Source organism: Furipterus horrens, unplaced genomic scaffold (assembly GCF_987537825.1).
Source record: "Furipterus horrens unplaced genomic scaffold, mFurHor1.1.pri manual_scaffold_2, whole genome shotgun sequence".
NCBI classification, from domain to species: Eukaryota; Metazoa; Chordata; class Mammalia; order Chiroptera; family Furipteridae; genus Furipterus; species Furipterus horrens.
Window position 1 is genome coordinate 40,311,751 of NW_028327172.1, and position 19,881 is coordinate 40,331,631.

Consider the following 19,881-nt stretch of genomic DNA (forward strand, 5'->3'; position numbering starts at 1 on the left):
GATGGAGCAGAGCCGCTCCTTTGCAGTGGGCCTGCTGCCCCCAGGGAAGAGCATGTTTGTCCTGGCCTGCTCAGAGAGGGCCTGGGCTGGGTCCCTGCCAAGGGGGCTGGCACTAGCTCGGCATTCCTGCAGATTGGACACAATGATTCTAACCCAAATCCCACATACTTGATTTAATCACTTGGGGCTTTAGGGGAGGCGGGGGAGAGGGAAAGATTGAGGAGTGAGTTTCAGCCCTAATATGGACAAAAACAGATTCTGCCTTCTCTTAGATCTGTGACGTGTGGCCAGCAGGTTTGGAGACTGAAATAGCCCCATCTGCGTTTGCTTAGCAGCCTGCATGAGGGGCCAGCACCTGCTGCTCTCCTCCCTCCCCGCCAGGCCTTGCCAGGCACTTTAGGCTTCCGAGCAAGAGGCGGCCACAGAGCCCTGCCTGCCCCTGGCTGGAGCAGTGGACTCCTGTGGGCTCACCTCGGCCTGCATGTGCGCTGCAGATGTGGGGAGCTCTCGGTGCCCATTTCCAGCTGCCCACCTTTTAAATCCCTTATTTTATTTGTTCTCTGCTCAGTGGCATCTCTCTGTCTTGGGCCTCCGTGTCCTTTTCTCTTTCTTCCTGTGAGAAAGCAGCATGCCTTAGAGGCAAAACAGCAAATAAGAGGCCAAAACAGACTCCTGGTTTTATGACTTTTAGATACATGATCTTGGGCAATAGCTTAATATTTTTAACTCAGTTTATTCATCTATGACATGGGGATAATAATAGTGCTTGTCTCACAAATTTACTTCAGTAATGTACGAAGCCCAGGACTCAGATATGGTAAACATTTAATTTTTTTTTAATTATTGATTTTAGGGAGTGGGGCATTGATTCGTTGTTCCACTTATTCGTGCATTCATTGGCTGATTCCTGTATGTGCCTTGACCGGGGATCGAACCCACAACCTTGGCGTATTGGGATGAACTCCAACCCACTTAGCTACCCGGCCAGGGCTGATAAACTTTTAGTAAATAGTTAGTAAATAGTAGTTTGCTTCCCTTATCTATTATCATTTAGCCTTTCTAGAATGGGAATGGATCAAGGAAAGGAAAAAAGAGCAACTGAGTAAGGGAATGGTTTGCAGAATTTCCCCTGTTAGGGGGACAGGAGATCCATGGCTTGCTGCTGAGAATGTACACAAAGTCCTCTCATTACCATTGCATTCTTAGGGGGTCTCAGCCTTAGAGATGTAAACTCACAAGTCATACTGTAGCCTCTGCCAAACTGCCTTGTTCTTTGCCCCCATCAGTGTCCTCCTGGGAGCCGGGTAAGCCTGTGAAGAGCTTTGCAGGAACTGGCACTTCGGGCTGGAAGGCCCACTAGAGGCTGAAGCCTGCTCCCCAATAGTAGCAGCCTCTCCTTTGGGGTGTGGTTGAGAAACGGTTAGAGAGGGAGTCTTCTTCCTCTAGAAGAGTAGTCCTTAGTCCTCTGCTCCCAAGGAAAAGGAGTAATCATGCATTCCTTGTGTCTGTGTCTTTCTCCTCCTCCTCCTCGTCCCTGCCCAGCCAAGTGGGAAAGGGCCCCGGTTGCCAGAGGTGTACTGTGTCATCAGCCGCCTTGGCTGCTTCGGCTTGTTTTCCAAGGTAAGAGGGCTGTGGCTTCCTTCCTCCCCCCGCCCCCGAGCTGACAGCTCCCACAGGAGTATCTGCCGCCAGCTTAGATGAGAAAGCCACCTGTGTGTGTGTGAGTGAGAGGGCGACAGAAAGGGAGGGTGCAAGAGCAAGTGCACGCGAGCTCCCTGCTCCCTCCCGATTCCCCAGCCTAGCTCCTCACCTAGCCGCCTGGCAGCTCTCCAGCTCCTGCATCAGCAGGGTCTGCTAATGCCACAGCCACTCCAGGCCATGGGCAGAGACCGATTTCTTAGGGGGAGAGACCATCTTGGGGAAGCTAAGGGCCCAGGGACCCAACTCAAGTGGTATTTCCTTTGTGCAGCTTCTCAGCTCTTGGCGTCTGAGGCAAGGACTGGTGAGGGCAGAGCAGCCACTGAGTGCCAAGGGAAACGGGAAGGGAGGGCGGGAGCCCTGGAAAGACAGCCCTCTAGTGTCCCAGCTGTTGGCCTAGGTTGGTCAGATGCCAAGCTGCCCTCTCTCTGCCCAGAGGTGGGGAAGGGCAGCACCCTGACACCTTGCTCTTGGGGCTGCTCATGGTGGGCACAGGTCCTGGATGAGGTGGAACGGCGGCGTGGGATCTCCGCTGCGCTGGTTTATCCCTTCATGAGAAGTCTCATGGAGTCGCCCTTCCCCGCTCCAGGGAAGACCATCAAAGTGAAAACTTTCCTGCCAGGCGCTGGCAACGAGGTAGGGATTTCTGCTGTCTCTTCTCAGACGAGTGACTGGGGCTGGAGCAAGGCCTGCCCAGCAAGGCTGCAGTCTGTGGGAGGCACCGAGCCTGGCCCCACCCTTGCTCCCTGTGCCTGTACACCCAACAAATACGGACTGAAGAAGGGAACAACAGAGCTGCTGTTCTCTCTGCCCAGCTCTCTGCACACCGCTTGCCCTCTTTTTATTCATTCATCAAATAGTTGCTATGTGTTCCCTCGCAGTCAGGGATCATGACAGGCCTTGGGGCAGAGTCATAAAGTTAAAGAGGGGCACGGCTCTGTCCCTGTGGATTCATAGTCTAGTGGGAGAGACTGATATTAGGTAAATAATTCTACATGGAAGCAGATAATTCCTAAATGTGCTAAGTACCAACTGAAAGCACAGGAGGGAGAATTTGTAACAAGGGAACTGCTTTAGATTAGGAGCCAGGGAAAGCCTCCTCTGAGTAAGTGACATTTACCAGGGCCCTAAGGTGAGTAGAGTCAGCTAAATGAAGTGGGAGGAGGGAGACTGAGGGAGAAGGGGGTACATGGGAGAAGGCTATTCCAGGAAGAGGGAACAGCACATGCAAAGGCAAAAGTTGGGGAAATGTGTGTGCTTGTCAAGGAACTGAACAAAGGCCAAGGTGGTTGAAAGGGTGGTGGGCTGGGGGCTGGGGGCCGGGGGAGTGGGGAGGAGAGGCCAAATCACAGTGTGCCTGGGAGGCCAAGGTAAGGATTTTGGATTTCCTCTAAAGAGGGGTTATGGGAACTAAGATAAGTTTTTTAAATCTCACCTAGCTGTTATATAGATAATGGACTGGAGTGAAAAGAGGAAAACTAGCTAGGATACTGGTGCAGTAGTGTGGGCAAGGGAGGATAGTTGCTTGGATTCAGGTGTGGTGGAAAAGATGAAGAGAAGTAGATGGATTTGAGATGCATTTTAGAATTAGGCTCAGGAGCACTTTGAGTTTGATGGGAATACGTTTAGGGAGATTTTAGGGCTGACTCCCAGCTTCCCGGCTGGGGCAGCAGGGTGAGCCAATGGAGCCCCTGTGGAGGAGCAGGTTGTGAGGAGGAAGAGCCCGATTTTGTACATGTTACGTGTGAGATGCCTGTGAGACACCCACGAGAAGAGGTTTGGTGACAGAATGTAGATGGGGAAGACGAGAGGGCCCAGCGTTCAGGGGTCCTGCAGTGAGAGTACCGGCCCTGATGATGGAGAAGAGAGGAGGAATACGGGAGAGGGCAGGGCCTGGGAAGCTGAGGGGTGGGGAGGGGGCATCTCGGGAAGGAGGGAGTGATCAGGTCCCACCAAGAGGTCAGGAGAGTGCATTTCAGAAGAGTGGGGACAGGGACCCCCAGAAGCCTGAGCTGTGCGAGTTGAGAGTGAATGGATAGGCGGTGAGATAGTGGAAACAGCCTCTGTAGACATTTTTCAAGAGGCTTGGCTGTGGGGGTGAATAGGGAAGGGGACAGTCATTGGGAGGGAATGTGGGGCCAGGGGAGAGTTTGTGAAGATGGTTGCTTGGATGCCGGTGGGAACAGCCCCGCCAAGGAAGAAGCAGGAGGGAGGGGTAAAGCCGTTGTCCTGCTGTCACTGAGGCGGCCCTGGAGGTGGGTGGGATCCAGGGACCGGCTGGCTTCTGTTAGGAGAGAAGGGCCCATCTTTGTGGAATGCTAGGGAAGGTCCATGGTTGTAGAGTTTGGAATCTCTTCTCAAAATTAAAAAGAAGGTCGTCCTCTGAGACTGAGAGATGGGTGCTGGGTTCTAGGACAGCGAAGAAGAAATAACTTAGTTGCTGCAGATCATGGGAGAGGAGAATTGGGTTTGCTGGGAGTGGCGAAGACCACTGAAGGCCTTTCTCTCAGCCTCTTTCCCCACACCCTGGTTTGGAGGGACTGTAGGCTTCATGACTGGTCTGGGGGTGGGACGGCTGACTCTGCCCCAAGACCCCAACAGCATGCCTGGGAGTTGCTCAAGATGTGGCCCAGCCCCCTCACCAACCTCCTTTCTCATCACTGTGACATGAATTGCTTCATGTCCCTGAACTCTGCTTTCTTTGCCTGGAAGACACTTCCGTTCTTCTCCCCTTGGGCAAGCCACGTTAAGCATCTTGTGCTAAGCTGCTGCTCTGGCCCCGCCGGGCTCCACATGAGGTTGGCACCTGTCCTCAAAGCCCTCTCAGCCCCCTCTGCAGATGTTAGTCATACATTTTCTCTGTTCTGACTCCAATCTTCTGGGCTGTGATTAGGCTCCTTCAGGCCTGCTGGACTGTGAGCTCCTGAGGGTAGGGATGAATGAGAGGAGGCCCAGGTCTCAGAGCTGCCTGGGTAAATCCTCCCTCCCTGGAGGGTTACCAGCCCCTCAGGGAGTAAGAGTGCGGAGCGCATGCCTTAGAGCAGAGCCTCTGGGATGGCATGAAGGTTCTCAGGAGGCAGGGTGGGCAGAAGCGGATTAAAGTTAGTTGAGGCCCCGGGTGCAGAAGAAAATATTAGGCTCCTTAAAAAAAGAGGGAGAGAGACAAGGAAAATAAAAATACCTTTTTAAGTACAAAGTAGCAAATATGATCCTATTGCTCTGATGAACGGTAGGTAGCACAGCAGCCTGGGGGCTATGCAGCGTAGTATGTGTAGAGTATGCAGCGTAGTAATGAAATAATGAAAATAAGCGAATATAGACATACTGTCAGGTTTTACCGCCGATTGTAAACTTGTACGTAATTAAAATTGCACATATGAGACCAAATTTGGTGTCATTAGAAAAAAGTGTGAAGTTGGGGTTTTGCGGGGCCCTTCAGAAGTCGGGGTGCAGGGCACGCTCCCGGTGCGCCTGCCATTAAATCTGCCTCTGGGGGCGCTTCACTGTGACTTCTGGCAAAGGCAGGATGGGTGTAAAGGTCCCTGGTATAATTGTGATAGGGGACTCCTGCAGCCCACATGAGCTGAGCATTTCTGGTGTACCCAGCATCAGTCCTCTGGGAGTTCAGCATCCGGTGGGAGAGACGGAGTAGAAACAGATTGTTAGGGTGGCTTGTGCCCATTTTGCTGCTTCTCTGGAGCCCAGAGAGGTGAAGAATGAGCTGGGAGTTAGAACTTCACTTGCTTAGACCCCGAGGCGCAAATGAGATGATATGGGAGTGAAAGTTCCTTGAAGAGAGCTCTGATACCATAGGATGCCATAGGGCTTTGGGAGGGAATTTGTTTCCATCCTGTTCTCAGGAGGGCTGCACTTCCATGCTGTGCACATGCGCTGAGGGGCCAAGGGTGAGATGGGACAACCCCAGTGACAGCACTTTGGTGTGGCCTGAGGTCAGCAGTTCTGCCTGCTCACACTGCTAGGGCCAGTTGCTACCCTGCACCCTCATAACTGTGCCCAGGGAAGTGGCTCTCTGTGCCCATGTGGCACTGACCTTCGGAGCAGCCTTGCAACCCCTTTGGAGGAAAGATTGCTAGGTCCAGCCCTGATAAGGAAAGTCCTGCTTCCTGGAAAGGTTGTGTGTAGAACAGCCAGCCCTTTCCTTGTGTTTTTCTTGTCCCTGGCACAGGGATCAGACAGGCTGATAGGGAGAGAGGGGGCCAGGACAGCCAGAAAGGGAGCGCGCGTGGCAACAAGGACACTAGCCCTGCCTTTGCAGCGGTGGATGAGAATGGAGTCCTAGGGTGCGGAGATGTTGCTCTTCCTTTGGCCCAAGGCGCAGCCATCCATTGTGGGTTCTGGTCAGCATGGGGTCCAATATGTTTGCTTGGGGAGATGGGCAAGAGGGTGGGGAGAACCCTACAGATCAGACTATGCTGTTCCCTTGCCCTCCTAATCTCGTAAGAGCTCGGCTCTCCTCCTCCCTTCCTTGAGAGCCTGAGGAATGGCTCCTCAGCTCCTTCCTGGTGGAGCCTCCCCCATGAACCGGGTTAGCCCTCTTGCCCACAGGGTAGGTGTCTGATGGGGAGCAGAGCTATGGTTTGAGGGGAGGAAGAGACTGTGTCTTACTGCACAGTGAGGTCGATTAAGGACCCTGGAAGAGAGAGGGTGGGAGGGGAAACCAGCATCCGGTCAGTTTGTGGAGGACCTGGGAGTGGCATCCACCTGGCCCAACCTTGACCTGCCTTCCCCATCGCTCTCCTGCAGGTGTTAGAGCTGCGGCGGCCCATGGATTCCCGGCTGGAGCATGTGGACTTTGAGTGCCTTTTTACCTGCCTCAGTGTGCGCCAGCTGATCCGAATCTTTGCCTCACTGCTGCTGGAGCGCCGGGTCATTTTTGTGGCAGATAAACTCAGGTAGGAGTTTATCTTGCCCAGTAGGGCAAGATGAAGGAGCTGAGGGAAACTCAGGTAGGACCCAGTAGGGCAAGATGAAGGGGGTGGGGGTGGGGGGGAGGCACACCCATTAATCCATCCAACATGTATTTACGAGCCCTAGTCTGTGCCAGCCCCTGTGTGTGTGTGTGTGTGTGTGTGTGTGTGTGTGTGTGTGTGTGTGTGATGAGATTAAGATCAAATGGAGAGGGAAAGGTTAGCAAACCCAGGAAGAGAGGATGGTTGAGAGGACAGTGTTTGGAAGAACACAAGATGGCAGGATCAAGACCCAATGGAGGACTTGACCTGAGGAAGAGGAGGGACACTTCTTTTCTAACAGCCAAGGTTGTACAGGTGCAAATACAGGGTTGGGAAAAGTAGGCTTACAGTTGTGAGTATTTCAGACACAGAGTTCATTCTTGTATTAGTGTTTATTAATTATTATATTATTTTCCATACGAACAACTGTAAACCTACTTTTGCCCCACCCTGTGTGTTTATGTGGAGGAAAGTAAGAAGGTAAGATTTCTGGCTGATGGCTGCATTTCCACTGGAGGGGAGGCAAGGCCATCTCTGTGGGACGCTGAGTTTGAAGAGTGATGAACCCTAGCGAGAGTCGCTGAGGAAGGGGTCAGGACAGTGACCTCAGGTAGGAGTGGTACAAGGAGCACTAGGCCATCCACTGAGGGGACCGGTCAAGGGGGCCACCTGGAGAAGGCAGTTGATTGCAGAGACCCCAGGGCTAGGCACATGAGGTTTTGTGGAGAAGGACGAGGTGGGGAAGAGAGTGGCTGCAGGAATGTTGGCCGGTCAAACTAGGAGCTAGACGATGTGCAGGAGCTGGAGGTGGCAGGGAGGCAGGGAGGCTGGTTGAGGAGAATAAGAAATGAGCTGAATGGGGCACAAATCTTGGTCCAAAGTGTGGGCATTTATGATTTTAGAGGAGTTCCAGATGCCAAGAGCTGGTTGTGGCCATTGGAGGGGGGCAGAAGTGTCACTGGGCATGAGGCGTTCCAGAAGAAGCCAAGCTCCTCTAGGCAACTAATATTTACAAAAAAAAAAAAAGAAGTGTGTTTGGGCTGCTATAACAAAATTCTTCAGACTGGGTAGCTTACAAACAGCAGAAATTTATTTCTCACAGTCCTGGAGACTGGAAGTCCAAGATCAAGGACCAGCATGGTCGTGTCCTGATGAGGGCCCGCTTCCTGGTTCATGGCCAGCGCCTTCTACCTGTGTCCTTGTACGGTGGAAGGGAGCTCTGTGGGGCTCTGTTGTATGAACACTAATCGCATTTATGAGGGCTCCATTCTCATGACCTAAGAGCCTTCCAAAGCCCCACATCCTAAGGTCATATCTGGCAGTTAGGATTTCAACATATGAATTTGGGAGGACACAAACATTTAGACCATAGCAGAGAGTACCTGTGGGGGGTGGGGTAAGCAGGGAGAGGATGAGATCTTGGCAACACTTTGTCTATTTCTTTTTTTGTCAAAGAACCCATCACAGGAAGCAGTGGTTTCTGTAAGGTGGTAGAATTATTTCACTTGGGTACTTATTAAGCTACCGGCTACCTGCTATGTACCATACCACATGCCAGGTGCTGATATGAGGGGCAGAAAGGAAAAATCCTCTGTCTGGTGTGTCCCCCAATAAGCCCAGGATCCCCGAGGCATTTTTGTCCGTGTGTATGAGGGGGTGGCGAGGGGAGCAGGAGCAAAGGACTCCCTTATGCCACTGGGGCAGGAACCCAGACCCCGCTTCAGCCCAGGAGGACGAAAGAGGAAAAACCAAAGCTGTGCCTTTTCCAGAAAATCCCAAGTTTAGATGGAAATTTCCCCTCATTTCCCATCGCAGCCTCAGTGTGTCACTAGCCCACAGCTCTATGTATTTTGTGGGCCCATCAGGCCCTCGTGAAGGGACCAAGCCAGCAGCTAGAACTAGCCAGGTGCAGCAGTTCCACAGGGCCCTGCCTGCCCTACTGCCTCTCTGCCTTCCGCGTTCATTGTCCACCAGCAAAACCTCCAGCTGCCCAGCTGGGAGGCTCTGCCCTGGTCAGACCTTGGTGCCCCTAACAGAGCCTGGACCCTGAGGCTTCTTTTCCTGAAGGTTCCATTTCCTCACTGGGGCAGAGTCTTCTCTTTGCCACCCCCACCCTTAGCCCAGCTCCAGAAGGGCTATGAATACAGCTATTGTTTCCTGTGACTGCAGCTGCCTCTGAGCACATTCCAGGACCGGTCTGGGAGGAAAATGCCCCAGGGCCCTGTTCTTGGCCTGGTTCGGCATTCAAGTTCTGCCAGCCTTGGATCTTAGAAAAGATACCCTCCTGCCCCTGGTCTGCCTCTGACCTAAGATGGACAGGGTAGGGAACCCTGTGGTGGCACACAGGCCTTGACTGTGGTCAGGGCTCAGTGTGGTCAGCTCATTCTTTGTTGCTCACGTTTTAGGTTTTCCACAAGTCCTTTGTCTCTCTGATTTGGTTCTGATGTCTGCGATATGTGTACATGTATGTGCATACACAGGCTCTACAGCCATCAGATCTAGGAGGTATACAAAGCCTTCTGCCTTCCAAGCCCCATTGGAGAAAATGGTGCAGATCAGTGTGTCCCTAGGCCCTGAGACAACCTTTCCCAGATCTTTTTCAGATGGTTCTTCTTGGGGTGTGGGGAGCTGCTGTCCCCAGGGGAAGGACTGTCAGGGCCAATACACCTGTGTCTCTGCCTCAAGTATGATAGGTGTCCATAAGGTGGTGGGGCAGCCAAGCAAGGCACTAGCTGACAAAATACTCGTGAACATCCAGAGATCCTTCTAGAAGAGAGGGATTGTTTCTGCCGTGGATTAGAACCATGCTCCCTGACTGCTGGGGCATTCATTCGTTGTGAGAGGGCAAGAGTCACTGCTGGAGCTGATCAAGTAGAGACTGGACTTTTATGGCTAATAGATGGGGCCAACAGTGTGGAGGGCAGGGTGGGAAAGTCAAGCTTGAAAGTGATCTTGGCCATCCTCCTCTGTCCCCTCAGCAATAATATGGTCCCTAGGGTAGGGCCTTTGCCTTTGCTCCTGACAGATGGACCATTGAGCCAGGTGTGTCTTCTGTGTTAACTGGTGCCTTTCATTAGCCCTCAACACACCTGGGGAGTGTGCACTCACTTTCGTGCCTTCTAGCTAGCATCCTAGATATTTTCCTCTGCTCCCATTGGCCATTCTGCTCAGATGGCCAGCCCTGTAATGCACCTGGGTGTAGAGGCCTGGAGCCCCCTCTAGGCCAAGAGAGGTGTGACCCTGCTGAGACCTGTGGCTGATTTTTGGAGCCTGAGAGGAAAGGTGGTAAGAATGGTGCCAGCCCCTCACCTCATGCAGTGGTCCTCAGACAGCTTTTTCCAGTCCAGGAGAGGAAGGAATGAATAGAAGGCAGAGCAGGAGAAGTAATACTGGGCTGGGAGACAGGAAGTCTGATTGTGTTGTAGTTCTGCCATGTACGACTGAAATGTCCCTGGGGATCGGTTGCCCCAGCTGTGCTTGTGGAATCGATGAGAAGACCTTTTTAGGGCCTCCCAGCTTTTATACTCCAGGAACTTGTGTTCAGCTCTTACTCATTTTACCTTTGTACTCCCTGGCCTGAGACAATTCTCCTGCCCTAGTCAAGCCTGCTTGTGCATTTGGGTGGTCCTTTTTGGGGGTGAGGGTGTGTGAGTCCTTTGTGTGGTCAGGCATTGCTACATACCTTCCTGGCTGTTTCTAGATAGTCACCAAAGAGGGTAGTACCAACGTCCTCGGGGCCCTGACTTGGGGAGAACGTGGGGGCTTCACTGGCCTGCAGGGTCAGACCCAGGCCTGGGCCACATTAGCATTTATTTTTGTTATACTGGGAAGTTTAACATAAATAGATGTTCTGAGCCCCAGCAGGCTCTAACCCCCTTCCTTGAAGGTGCTGGGCCTGGGCTCAGGCATGTTCTCTCCGTCCACCAGCACCCTATCCAGCTGCTCCCATGCGGTGGTGGCCTTGCTCTACCCCTTCTCCTGGCAGCACACCTTCATTCCTGTCCTCCCTGCCTCCATGATTGACATCGTCTGCTGCCCCACCCCCTTCCTGGTGGGCCTGCTCTCCAGCTCCCTTCCCAAACTGAAAGAGCTGCCTGTGGAGGAGGTGGGCCACCTGGGAACCAACTTGGGGGAGGGTGAAGAAAGAAGGGACAGAAGGAACAGAAACCCTCAGGAGGGAAGGGAGAGGGTTGGGGGGTGGTCTTCTCATTTGTGACCTCTGGGCCTCTCTGCCCAGCTCTTATCCTTTCTCCCTGGGTGGGCTGTACCCAGCTGGAGTTACTCCTGTTATCTGACCCTGGGAATCTGGGGGGGGGGGGGGGGGGGGGCTGGAGGCCTGGGGAGGGCATTGCAGGGATTCATACCCTGAACCGCTGTTGCTGATGATTCTTTTTCTCAGGCACTGATGGTGAATCTGGGATCTGACCGATTCATCCGACAGGTAAGAGCAGGACATGGCTCGAACGTGACCTGCCCTGGGGTGCAGACTCCGGAGAAGCTGACACTGGCATGCACACGGCTCAGCCTCCCCAGCCTGCTCGTCCAGCTCTCGGGGTTCCATAGTCACCAGAGAGACAAGGGTGGGAGAAGCTGATCTGGAAAGTCTTGGCCTCAGCACTGTCTGCCTTTCTGGTTAGCATCATTAGCTTCTAAAAGGCGGTGTGGGAGTGCAAAGAACAGGGCCTGGAAGTCTAAAGACTTGGCCTCTGGACTCTGCCATCCTCAAGCCACATGATCTTTGACAGGCCTCTCTGAGCCAGAGTTCTCATCTCTAAACCAGGCATGGTGATAACACCTGTCTTGAAATGCTACTGGGGGATTAATTACACAGGATGCATACAATGCCATGGAATGTAGAGGTTTGCAATTGTTGTCAACCTCAAAAAGCCTCTGTTAGTCATGGAAATCCTGCTGGCTCTCTATAAAGAGCACAACCCAATGCCGTACCCTCTGGGAGTGTCCAGTCTGTTACACAGCCTTTACAGAGCTGTGCCTCCTGGGTATAAGGCATCAAGGTATGGACACTGAACCAGAATGCAGAGACAGGACTGATAGCCTAACCTCATACCTGACACAAGATGGGCCACAATCTCCCCACCCTAAACCAGCTGCACTTCCCACCTGGGGCTGAAGATGGAGTAATTGGGGAGATTTCAGGGTGCCAGGGTAGGGGCCTTAGCTGGTCCTGTGAATGCCACTTTCTCCACCACTTTTTATCTGTGTGGCCTTGGATAAGTGTCTTAACCTCTCTGTGCCTCAACTTCTCATCTTAAAATGAAGTTGATAAATAGTATCAGGGTTTTCAAGAGGATTAAATGAGATTGTGAAGTTAAGCGCATAGTAAATGCTCAGTCAGTGTTGGCTGTGATTGTATTTTCTTTCTCCTGCAGATGGATGATGAGGATACTTTGTTACCGAGGAAGTTACAGGCGGCTCTGGAGCAGGCTCTAGAGAGGAAGAACGAGCTAATCTCCCAGGACTCTGACAGCGACTCCGATGATGGTGAGTGAGACTGCTGTGGCACCATGAGCTCTGGCCCGACTCCCTCTGCTCTGGGTCTGGGCCTCAGGGCTAGGGCCCTATTTCTATGCACCAGACCCTGCTGGCTGATGAGGTTCCAATTGTAGTACCTTGATCTAACTCAAGTCTGGAATTCTCTACCCCACCACCAGTGGGGTTCAGGGAGTTATGGCTTGACTGGGTCTGAGAGGGGAGAAGTATTGTGGTATTATCAGAGGGAGCTCAGGAACATAACAGAATTGGGGATGCTTCTCAGGCAACCCAGGCTACAAAGCTACCCTCTCCCTCTATTCTTCTCTAGCTCAGGAGGCTTGGGAAAGAAAACCCAAAGACATGTGACAGCTATAAAGACTCTTCTTGCTGACAGGAAAGTGGTTATTCCTCCCTCTCAGGCCTTGGCCTCTAGCCATTGAAGGAGATGGAGGGAATTTTCTCTTCCATGAAGCTGGGAAAACCACGAGGGTGAGGGATGTGGGGAAAGGGGTTCTCTGGTCTCTTGATTTCCACTCTCGTTCATCGAGCAAGTATCTTCTGGCTTCCATGTTCATAGCAGTTTCCACAGTTGGCCTGTGGGCAAGTTATAAGCCCAGGAGCACAGGAGATAGTTTCAAGAACAGACAGGTGGTTCTGGCTGGGAATTTCATTGGGGAGAGACACCACCAGCTGGAGGTGGAGGGTGGAGGCTGGAGGCTGGAGGTTGGAGGCTGGAGGTTGGAGATGGCAGGCTCTTGACCTGAACCTCAAAGATTTTCTTTTCTCTTCCAGAATGTAATACCCTCAATGGGCTGGTGTCGGAGGTGTTTATCCGGTTCTTTGTGGAGACTGTTGGGCACTACTCCCTCTTCCTGACCCAGAGTGAGAAGGGGGAGAGGGCCTTTCAGCGAGAAGCCTTCCGCAAATCTGTGGCCTCCAAGAGCATCCGCCGTTTTCTCGAAGTTTTTATGGAGTCTCAGATGTTTGCTGGCTTCATCCAAGACAGGGAGCTAAGAAAGTGTAGGGCAAAGGGTAAGGGTAGAAGAGCTCGGGTCTGGGGGCAGTGGACCGTCTTCTCTAATAACTTCTCTGCCACCAGCAGGGCTGCATAACTAGGCTCTGTGATGAAGCTCCTGGGCATTGGCCAGGACCAGGCCTCCCAACATCCCTTTTCTTCTGATAGAAACTTTCAAGGGAGCGTTCTTCTCCTCTGGCCCCAGCACATGCCCGCGCAAGGCTGTGCACAGGCTGCAGCCCTGTGGCTGGGGAGTGGGGCTCGTCTCCAAGAGCAGCGTGCTGTTGGTTGCCCATCCCCTCCTCAAACACCCTTCTTATTCAGGGAAAGAGACTCCACAGAGCAGTTTTTTGATGGTGGTGGTGGGGCGGGGGCTGCTGAGAATCCAGGGTTGAGAAGGCCCTTGAAGAGAATTGAGCTAGCTGTCTGTCTTAGGTGGCTGGCAGAATGTGTTCAGACCAGGGCACCTTATCTCGTAATTTCATCAGCTCTGCTCACTCTAGGGCTTTTTCACCTCATCAGGATTTTTCTTTCTAGCATCAGAGTTATTATTCTGTCCACTAATGTTTTTCCATTAGTCTGATGAACCTTTTTGAAACCACATGGTAGGGTGGTCTCAACGGAACTAGAGAAGGGGTCTACCCAGGGGCAGCTTGGAAATGAGGAGTAGCATCCTTGCCATAATGTAGCACAGGGGTGTGTCCCTAAGAAGCAAGGTATCCAGGGCCTCTTGCTACGAGCAGTGAACACCAGTGAGGTGTCATTAATGACAGCTTTGATGAGACAGTCTGAATTCTAAGATGCTCCTGTAAGTTATAATTGCAGACCCCTGGTTTTTCCCTTTTTGGGATCTGTGCCCCATGGTCCCCCTTCAGTAGGCCTCCTCTTCCCTTCTTCCAATGACTGTTCTTCCTGCTCCTGTTTCTCCTCTTCCCCAGGCCTCTTTGAGCAGCGAGTAGAACAGTATTTAGAGGAACTTCCAGATACTGAGCAGAGTGGAATGAATAAGTTTCTCCGAGGTTTAGGTAAGTAGCCCTGTCACTGGTGAGATAGATGTTCACCAACCAAGGAAGGGGCGAGGGAGCTGTACTCCAAACTGCTCTGAACCAGTGCCAATCGGTATTTATAGTGGGGCTGTAGACAGAACAGGAAGAGATCCCTTGGTGAAGGCAAGATTCCCAGCCCAGTGCTCCAAGGGCATTTAGCACAGTATTTACCAAACTGCAGAACTAAGAGATACCACAGATCCTTGCCTGAGTCAGGTCCTCTGGGTGCACTGCTTCCTGAGTGAGCAGGAGGGCTACTAGGACCAGAGAGCTTTCCTCTAGGCCCTGAGGGCACAAAACGAGCAGTGTCAGAGTGCCCCTCTCTGAAAACCTTCACTCTTTTCAAAGATCTCAGCCAGTTAGAGTATAGGATGTCTCAGTTTAAAGGGAAATTGAGGCCAAAGAAGTTAAATGCTTGCCATGAGCCAAACAGTGATTAATACTAGTGCCCTCATTAAGCTCCAGAGTGTTTTCCCTACCATGGATCAGATCTATCATAGCTCTAATCCAGTCTTTCAAATCCTTTCTCTCCAACTGAGAGGGTTAGGGCTGTTAGAAGAGATGATATTGAAATATTCTCATTCTTGCCCTTTCTGGCCCACAGGTAACAAAATGAAGTTCCTCCATAAGAAGAATTAAAAGCCCCTTTTCCAGTAACAGAGTCCAGTGCCTTGCAGAGCCTGGAGCCTGGGGAGGGGGCCAGCCTGGGACCCTCTGGGCTGCTGTGGCTGCTGTGCCCCCACAGACCCCACCCTCCAAGCCAGCCCACCTCTGCCTTCATGATATCCCAGATGTTGTTTGTAAATAATCTGCTGTAAGCTTTCTTATCTGTTTTTGTAACATGCAAAGAGAATCTGGTAAATATTTGTATATTCCCAAGGGGCTGGGTGCTTTCCTGCCCTGCCCGAGCATGGATGAAGTTTTGCCGGGTGCTGGTGACTGGCCAATTATGTGCAGCTGACTGTCTCAGCCAAACCACTGATCTTCCCCTAGAGGCTCCCGGCCTGCCTGCCTGAGGCCCCTGCTGCCAGTCTTGGGCCATGGAGAGCAGATGCTGTCTTGTTATGTACAGGGGGACTATTTTTTTAAAAATCTTTTTTTTTTTAGAGTTTCTATTTTTTCCTCGTTGTCCCCCTCCCCTAACCCTCTGTTTTTGAAATGCAAAGGTCAATCAGTCCCCATTTGCAGCTTGATACCAGGCTCTTGGGCCTGGCCTTCTCTTGTTCCTCCCACCTTGGTGATGGTCAGTGAGGAGTTGTGGGAAGCCCACCCCCAGCTCTGCCAGTGCTCTCGGGCCCGGCTCCCATTCGTGGCAGCCATGATGCGGTACAGGGCATCCCTCCTTCCCACCATCTACGGGTGTTCTCAATAAACAGTGTACAGTTGTTTGGGCCCAGAGCCCCATGTGTTCCTTGGCTTCATTATCTAGAGCTTCCTCTCCTGGGGGATGGGCTGAGGTAGGCCAGTCAGGAGTGAAACACCATCATGCAGGGAATTGAGTACTTGATTGAGTTTAGCTTCAGAATTTGGGTTCTGTGGTCTGAGTTGTATGGCTAGTCTTATAGAAATACCTAATCATTGTTCTGGTTCAGCTTCCCTAATAGCCAATTGTTCAGACTCTACGTCACTGTGTCCAGTCACGAAAAGTTCTTCCTCATTGCCCTTTCACTCCACTGTTAGGAGAATCTTAACATTTTCCTATTCAGTATGAAGCCCTTAAGACATCATTGAGTATCCTGACATTGGTGGAATGAAACCCAGCTGAAACCTACCCAGGGCTTGCTGATAGGTCTGCTGAGAGCCTAGGGCTCTTCCATGCCACTCTGTGACTAGTTATTTCTGTTGGAACCCTAGGACTGAATATGGAAAGTTTACTACCTTCCATGGAGGAGCAAGGAGAAAGGGAAGCAGGGTGGGGAATATGGGTGGCTTAGGCTTTCTTCCTACCCAAGGTCTTTGCAGAGCACAGACCCTGAAAATTCCCACGATGAGGTATTAAGCAAAGCTCTGCTCATTAGTATTGGGTTTGGGTCTGGCAGGACTTGAACTATAAGGTTTTCCTATCTTTCCACCCTAGCCTACTTACACAGAAGATAGTCCCATCCGCAGTCCCCTTTCCTCTTTCTCTACATCTCCTTTGAGGCCGATGCAGATCCCAACCTGTCCATGGTTTGGTGTTGCTATCTGCCTCATAAAGCAGAGGCTTGTTTTCTCCTTTGAAAAGCCTACTCCATAGATGGCCTTGGCATCTTCCAGGAAGGAATAGGAAGGCAGGGGTTGACGTAGGGAGAGAAGACGGTGGTTATAACCAGAAAGTCCGAAGTGGGGTATAGTTGCCTCCAGAATGTGTCACTGTGAACGCAGCCTGGGCTTCATGACAATCATAGAAGTGGATTCCTAAATAAAGTAATAATGCAGTTCCCAAAATGTGCTATTTTTCTTCTTTTCTCTCCCTCTCTTTTTAAATGTGACTTCAAAGAACCCTCAAGATGTGATCAGGTCACAAGATATGTAGGTGTAAATTCTTTTTTTTTTTTTTTTTGGTGGTGTGGGAATTAGAAATGTTTATGCATCTTTAAAATCTTAAAAAACCTAAGATTAACCCTAGGGATTTCTGCCTCCTCCTATGGCCACAGCTCTCACTCCAATTCAGAAAACTGATACTGGCACACAGTGGTTTACAATAGGGCTGCAAGGGCCCAGTGACTGCTATGGGTGCAGAAGTCTTATACGGATGGCAGAGGTGGGTATGTTCCGGAGGCCTGGTTTGGGGTTGACAAAAAGTGTTCAGGGCTTCTTCCCACCTTCTGCTTTCACATGATCTCTGGGCACAATGTACTATAAAATACAGTGGATTGGATGTTCACACTTGTACACAGTATCACTGGGACTGCAATAGCTACATGTGCAGGCAGATAGAAGTGTTGTATTAGAAACTCAGATTCTATTGAATAGGTAGTACCATTGGTAAGTTTTATGAAAAATGAAAAAATTTTGGTAGTATTCTGAACAAAAAACAGTATGAGCTCCCCCTGGCTTAAATAGTATTTGGAGTCCTGGAAAACTGAGAAGTATATGAAAACTGATTTTTAAAAAAACCATCAAAACTTACTGAATACTTGTAAGTGAAGTTAGATTCTAAGGTAGGTTTTTCTTTAAGAATCAACCCAGACACTGCAGGACAGGTAGCATTCCTAGTTGCTTCCCCTCCAGGGTTATGGACTCCCCACTCCCTGCCCAGGATGGTATTGCCTCTTTGAGATCAAATATCCTTTAACGTTGCATTCCTGACAATCCCGGGGCAAGGCAATGCTGTTGTTCTATCAGAAGTCCCAGTGCCTATGGGGTGTCAGCCCTCATATATTCTGGAGTTAAGAACAGCCCTGGATTTTCTCCTGTAATCAGTCTGGTAACTTTTAAAGCAGGCCTGGCCGCCCCATTAAATCTTTTTAAATGCTCTTTTCAGTAAGTAATCATGTTTGGGTAAACTATAGTGTCAAAATGAGGAGTCTGGGCTATTAAAAGGCAGTATTTTGAAGGAGTGCCCTTGGAAAGCATTATTACTCCAATTTAGTTCACACTGATGGCCTGTGTAATTAGGACCCAAGAAAATCATTCTAATTGCTTTCACAGCTCAGTAAAATTTTCGTTAAAAATAATATAGTTCATACGCGGGCTTGAAACCTACCTTATACCCCAAATTACATTTCTAAACGATACATAACAGGGTAAAAATAAATAAATAAATAAAACATCTTAAAAAGGAATAAATGTAAAACAGAAATTGGGCAGTAAAATAAGAGCCATGAATGAAGCACATACTTTGACCTATATATATTCTCACTAGGGGTGGTACACAAGTTTCTAGAGCCATACAATGTGGCGTTATGCATTCCAAATCATCTTACATTTATGGAAGTAGGGTGGGTATAAATTCAAAAATCATTAAACTCTAGAACGAGAAAATAATTATTTTCAGCACTTGCAAGTTAACGGAAATTTAGTTACTTTGCGTCCATTTATATTACTTTTTAATATGATAGTAATATGCATTTCTCCCTCACCGGAAATCCTGTTTCATTTTCTTCCACAACATTTAATGTGTGTGCAGAAGTTTTGTGTGTTTTTTAGCCCAAGGTACGTACCTTGAACATAGTTGGCGCTCATTATCTTTTTGACAACTTAGTTAATTCCGACAGGTTTGGAAATTCCCGTCTGTTAAGCGCAGCTGAAGCCGGATTGTAAGTGTGCGGCAGCGGTGGAGACTTCCGCTCTAAAAGCGGCCACAGCCGTCCTGGGGCCGAGGCCGCAATTAAACCTCCCGCCTCTAGTACGCCTCGCGACGCGGGCCCGCCCCGCCACTGCCGGAAATGGCCGCCCCGCTTCCGGTCGTGCGGCGGAGGTCAAAGTGACCCCGGAACCAGAACCTCACTTCGGAAACGGCGTTCGGGGCGGAGGCTAGCTGAGCTATGGTCAGTGTCTTAGGTAGCCGTGAGGTTGAGCGGTCTAAAACAATGAAAGTAGCTGCGGAAGGCCCAAGCTCCGCAGGGCTCCGGCGGCCAAAACCCCGTAGCTTCCTGCCTTCTAGAGCGTGCAGGGACCGCACGTCTTACCCCGGTGGTGCGCGCCACATGTTTGTTTTCGTCCCAAGGGCTGCCTGCTCTCGGGCTAGCCATCGAACAGAAATACATCTGAATTAAAAACTTAAATCAAACAACTCATTTTGCCAAATACGTGGCAGGCAATTACCATACATTTTAAGTTACAGCTGCAGCTCCGGGGTTTATATGAAAACAAAGCATATATTAGACCAGTAATATCCGTAGAATTCTAGCTTAGAAAATTGAGTTGTCAACGTGCTTCTTTCAGATATATGAGCAAAAGGCTGAAGGCTAGTTACGGCATCTGATGAGGCTGACGCCCGTATATGGGGGGATGTCATTAATCCTGTGTGCACTTAGTGGCCCCTAAGGAGTGGCAATATGAGCATATGCCTAAAGAACGTTAATTGAGGATTGACACGCAAACCTAAAATCAAAACCTGTTTGCCTGGAGAGGGATCAGACTCTTTCCAGCTGTCAGTTGTAGATAATGAGTATGCAAGCTAGGTCAATAGCTGCTCATCCCAGGCCAAGAAATGGTAGATTACCATCGCACCTCTGTATAGGATTGGGATAAGTATCATTCCATTCCGTTTCTCCAGTTACCACAGGATGCCAACAACCAATTTCCTGGGATTGAAGCTGACCATTAAGGGACTAGTGGTCATCTTCCTTCCCTTAAACCTCACTATTCCAGGTGTAACCATTTTGTGGTCAGTCCAATTAGGTAACCAAGCTGCCCATTTTGTCTTCTGAATCCTCCTTTTCTGGGTCCTGGCCTCCATTCTTCCACTGTAGCCTAGTCCCTAAACTAGAGCTTCTCCAGGTTCATCTCCCAGATAACAAGTCACTTGGTCTAACCTTTACAAACTGGTTTCCTAAATGCATGTTTGGTCTTCCCTCTGCTTGGACCACTTTCCCATTAAGGGATTCACACCAAGGTTAAGTGACTTGTCTGCTCCCATAATTAACTTACATAATGATTACTAAGAGTCAAAAAGGCTTAATGAATGTTTTCCATTTTAGTTAATCCTCATGATCCTCAAGTAGGTGGCTTC

General features: G+C 50.4%; 1 protein-coding gene across 3 annotated transcripts in view; it reads left to right on the top strand.

The window, feature by feature from the left end:
* DENND2B (DENN domain containing 2B) overlaps positions 1–15,232 on the top strand; it is a 107,613-nt gene extending 92,381 nt beyond the window's left edge. For all 3 annotated transcript variants that reach the window (XM_090264224.1, XM_090264237.1, XM_090264231.1), the window contains exons 12-20: positions 1,543–1,620; positions 2,194–2,334; positions 6,463–6,611; positions 10,596–10,773; positions 11,068–11,109; positions 12,059–12,170; positions 12,954–13,193; positions 14,115–14,201; positions 14,827–15,232. In XM_090264224.1, coding sequence (XP_090120350.1) covers positions 1,543–1,620; positions 2,194–2,334; positions 6,463–6,611; positions 10,596–10,773; positions 11,068–11,109; positions 12,059–12,170; positions 12,954–13,193; positions 14,115–14,201; positions 14,827–14,861 — 1,062 coding nt within the window. In that variant the 3' untranslated portion in view covers positions 14,862–15,232. The remainder of the gene's footprint in view (positions 1–1,542; positions 1,621–2,193; positions 2,335–6,462; positions 6,612–10,595; positions 10,774–11,067; positions 11,110–12,058; positions 12,171–12,953; positions 13,194–14,114; positions 14,202–14,826) is intronic.
* Positions 15,233–19,881: the final 4,649 nt, after the last annotated feature.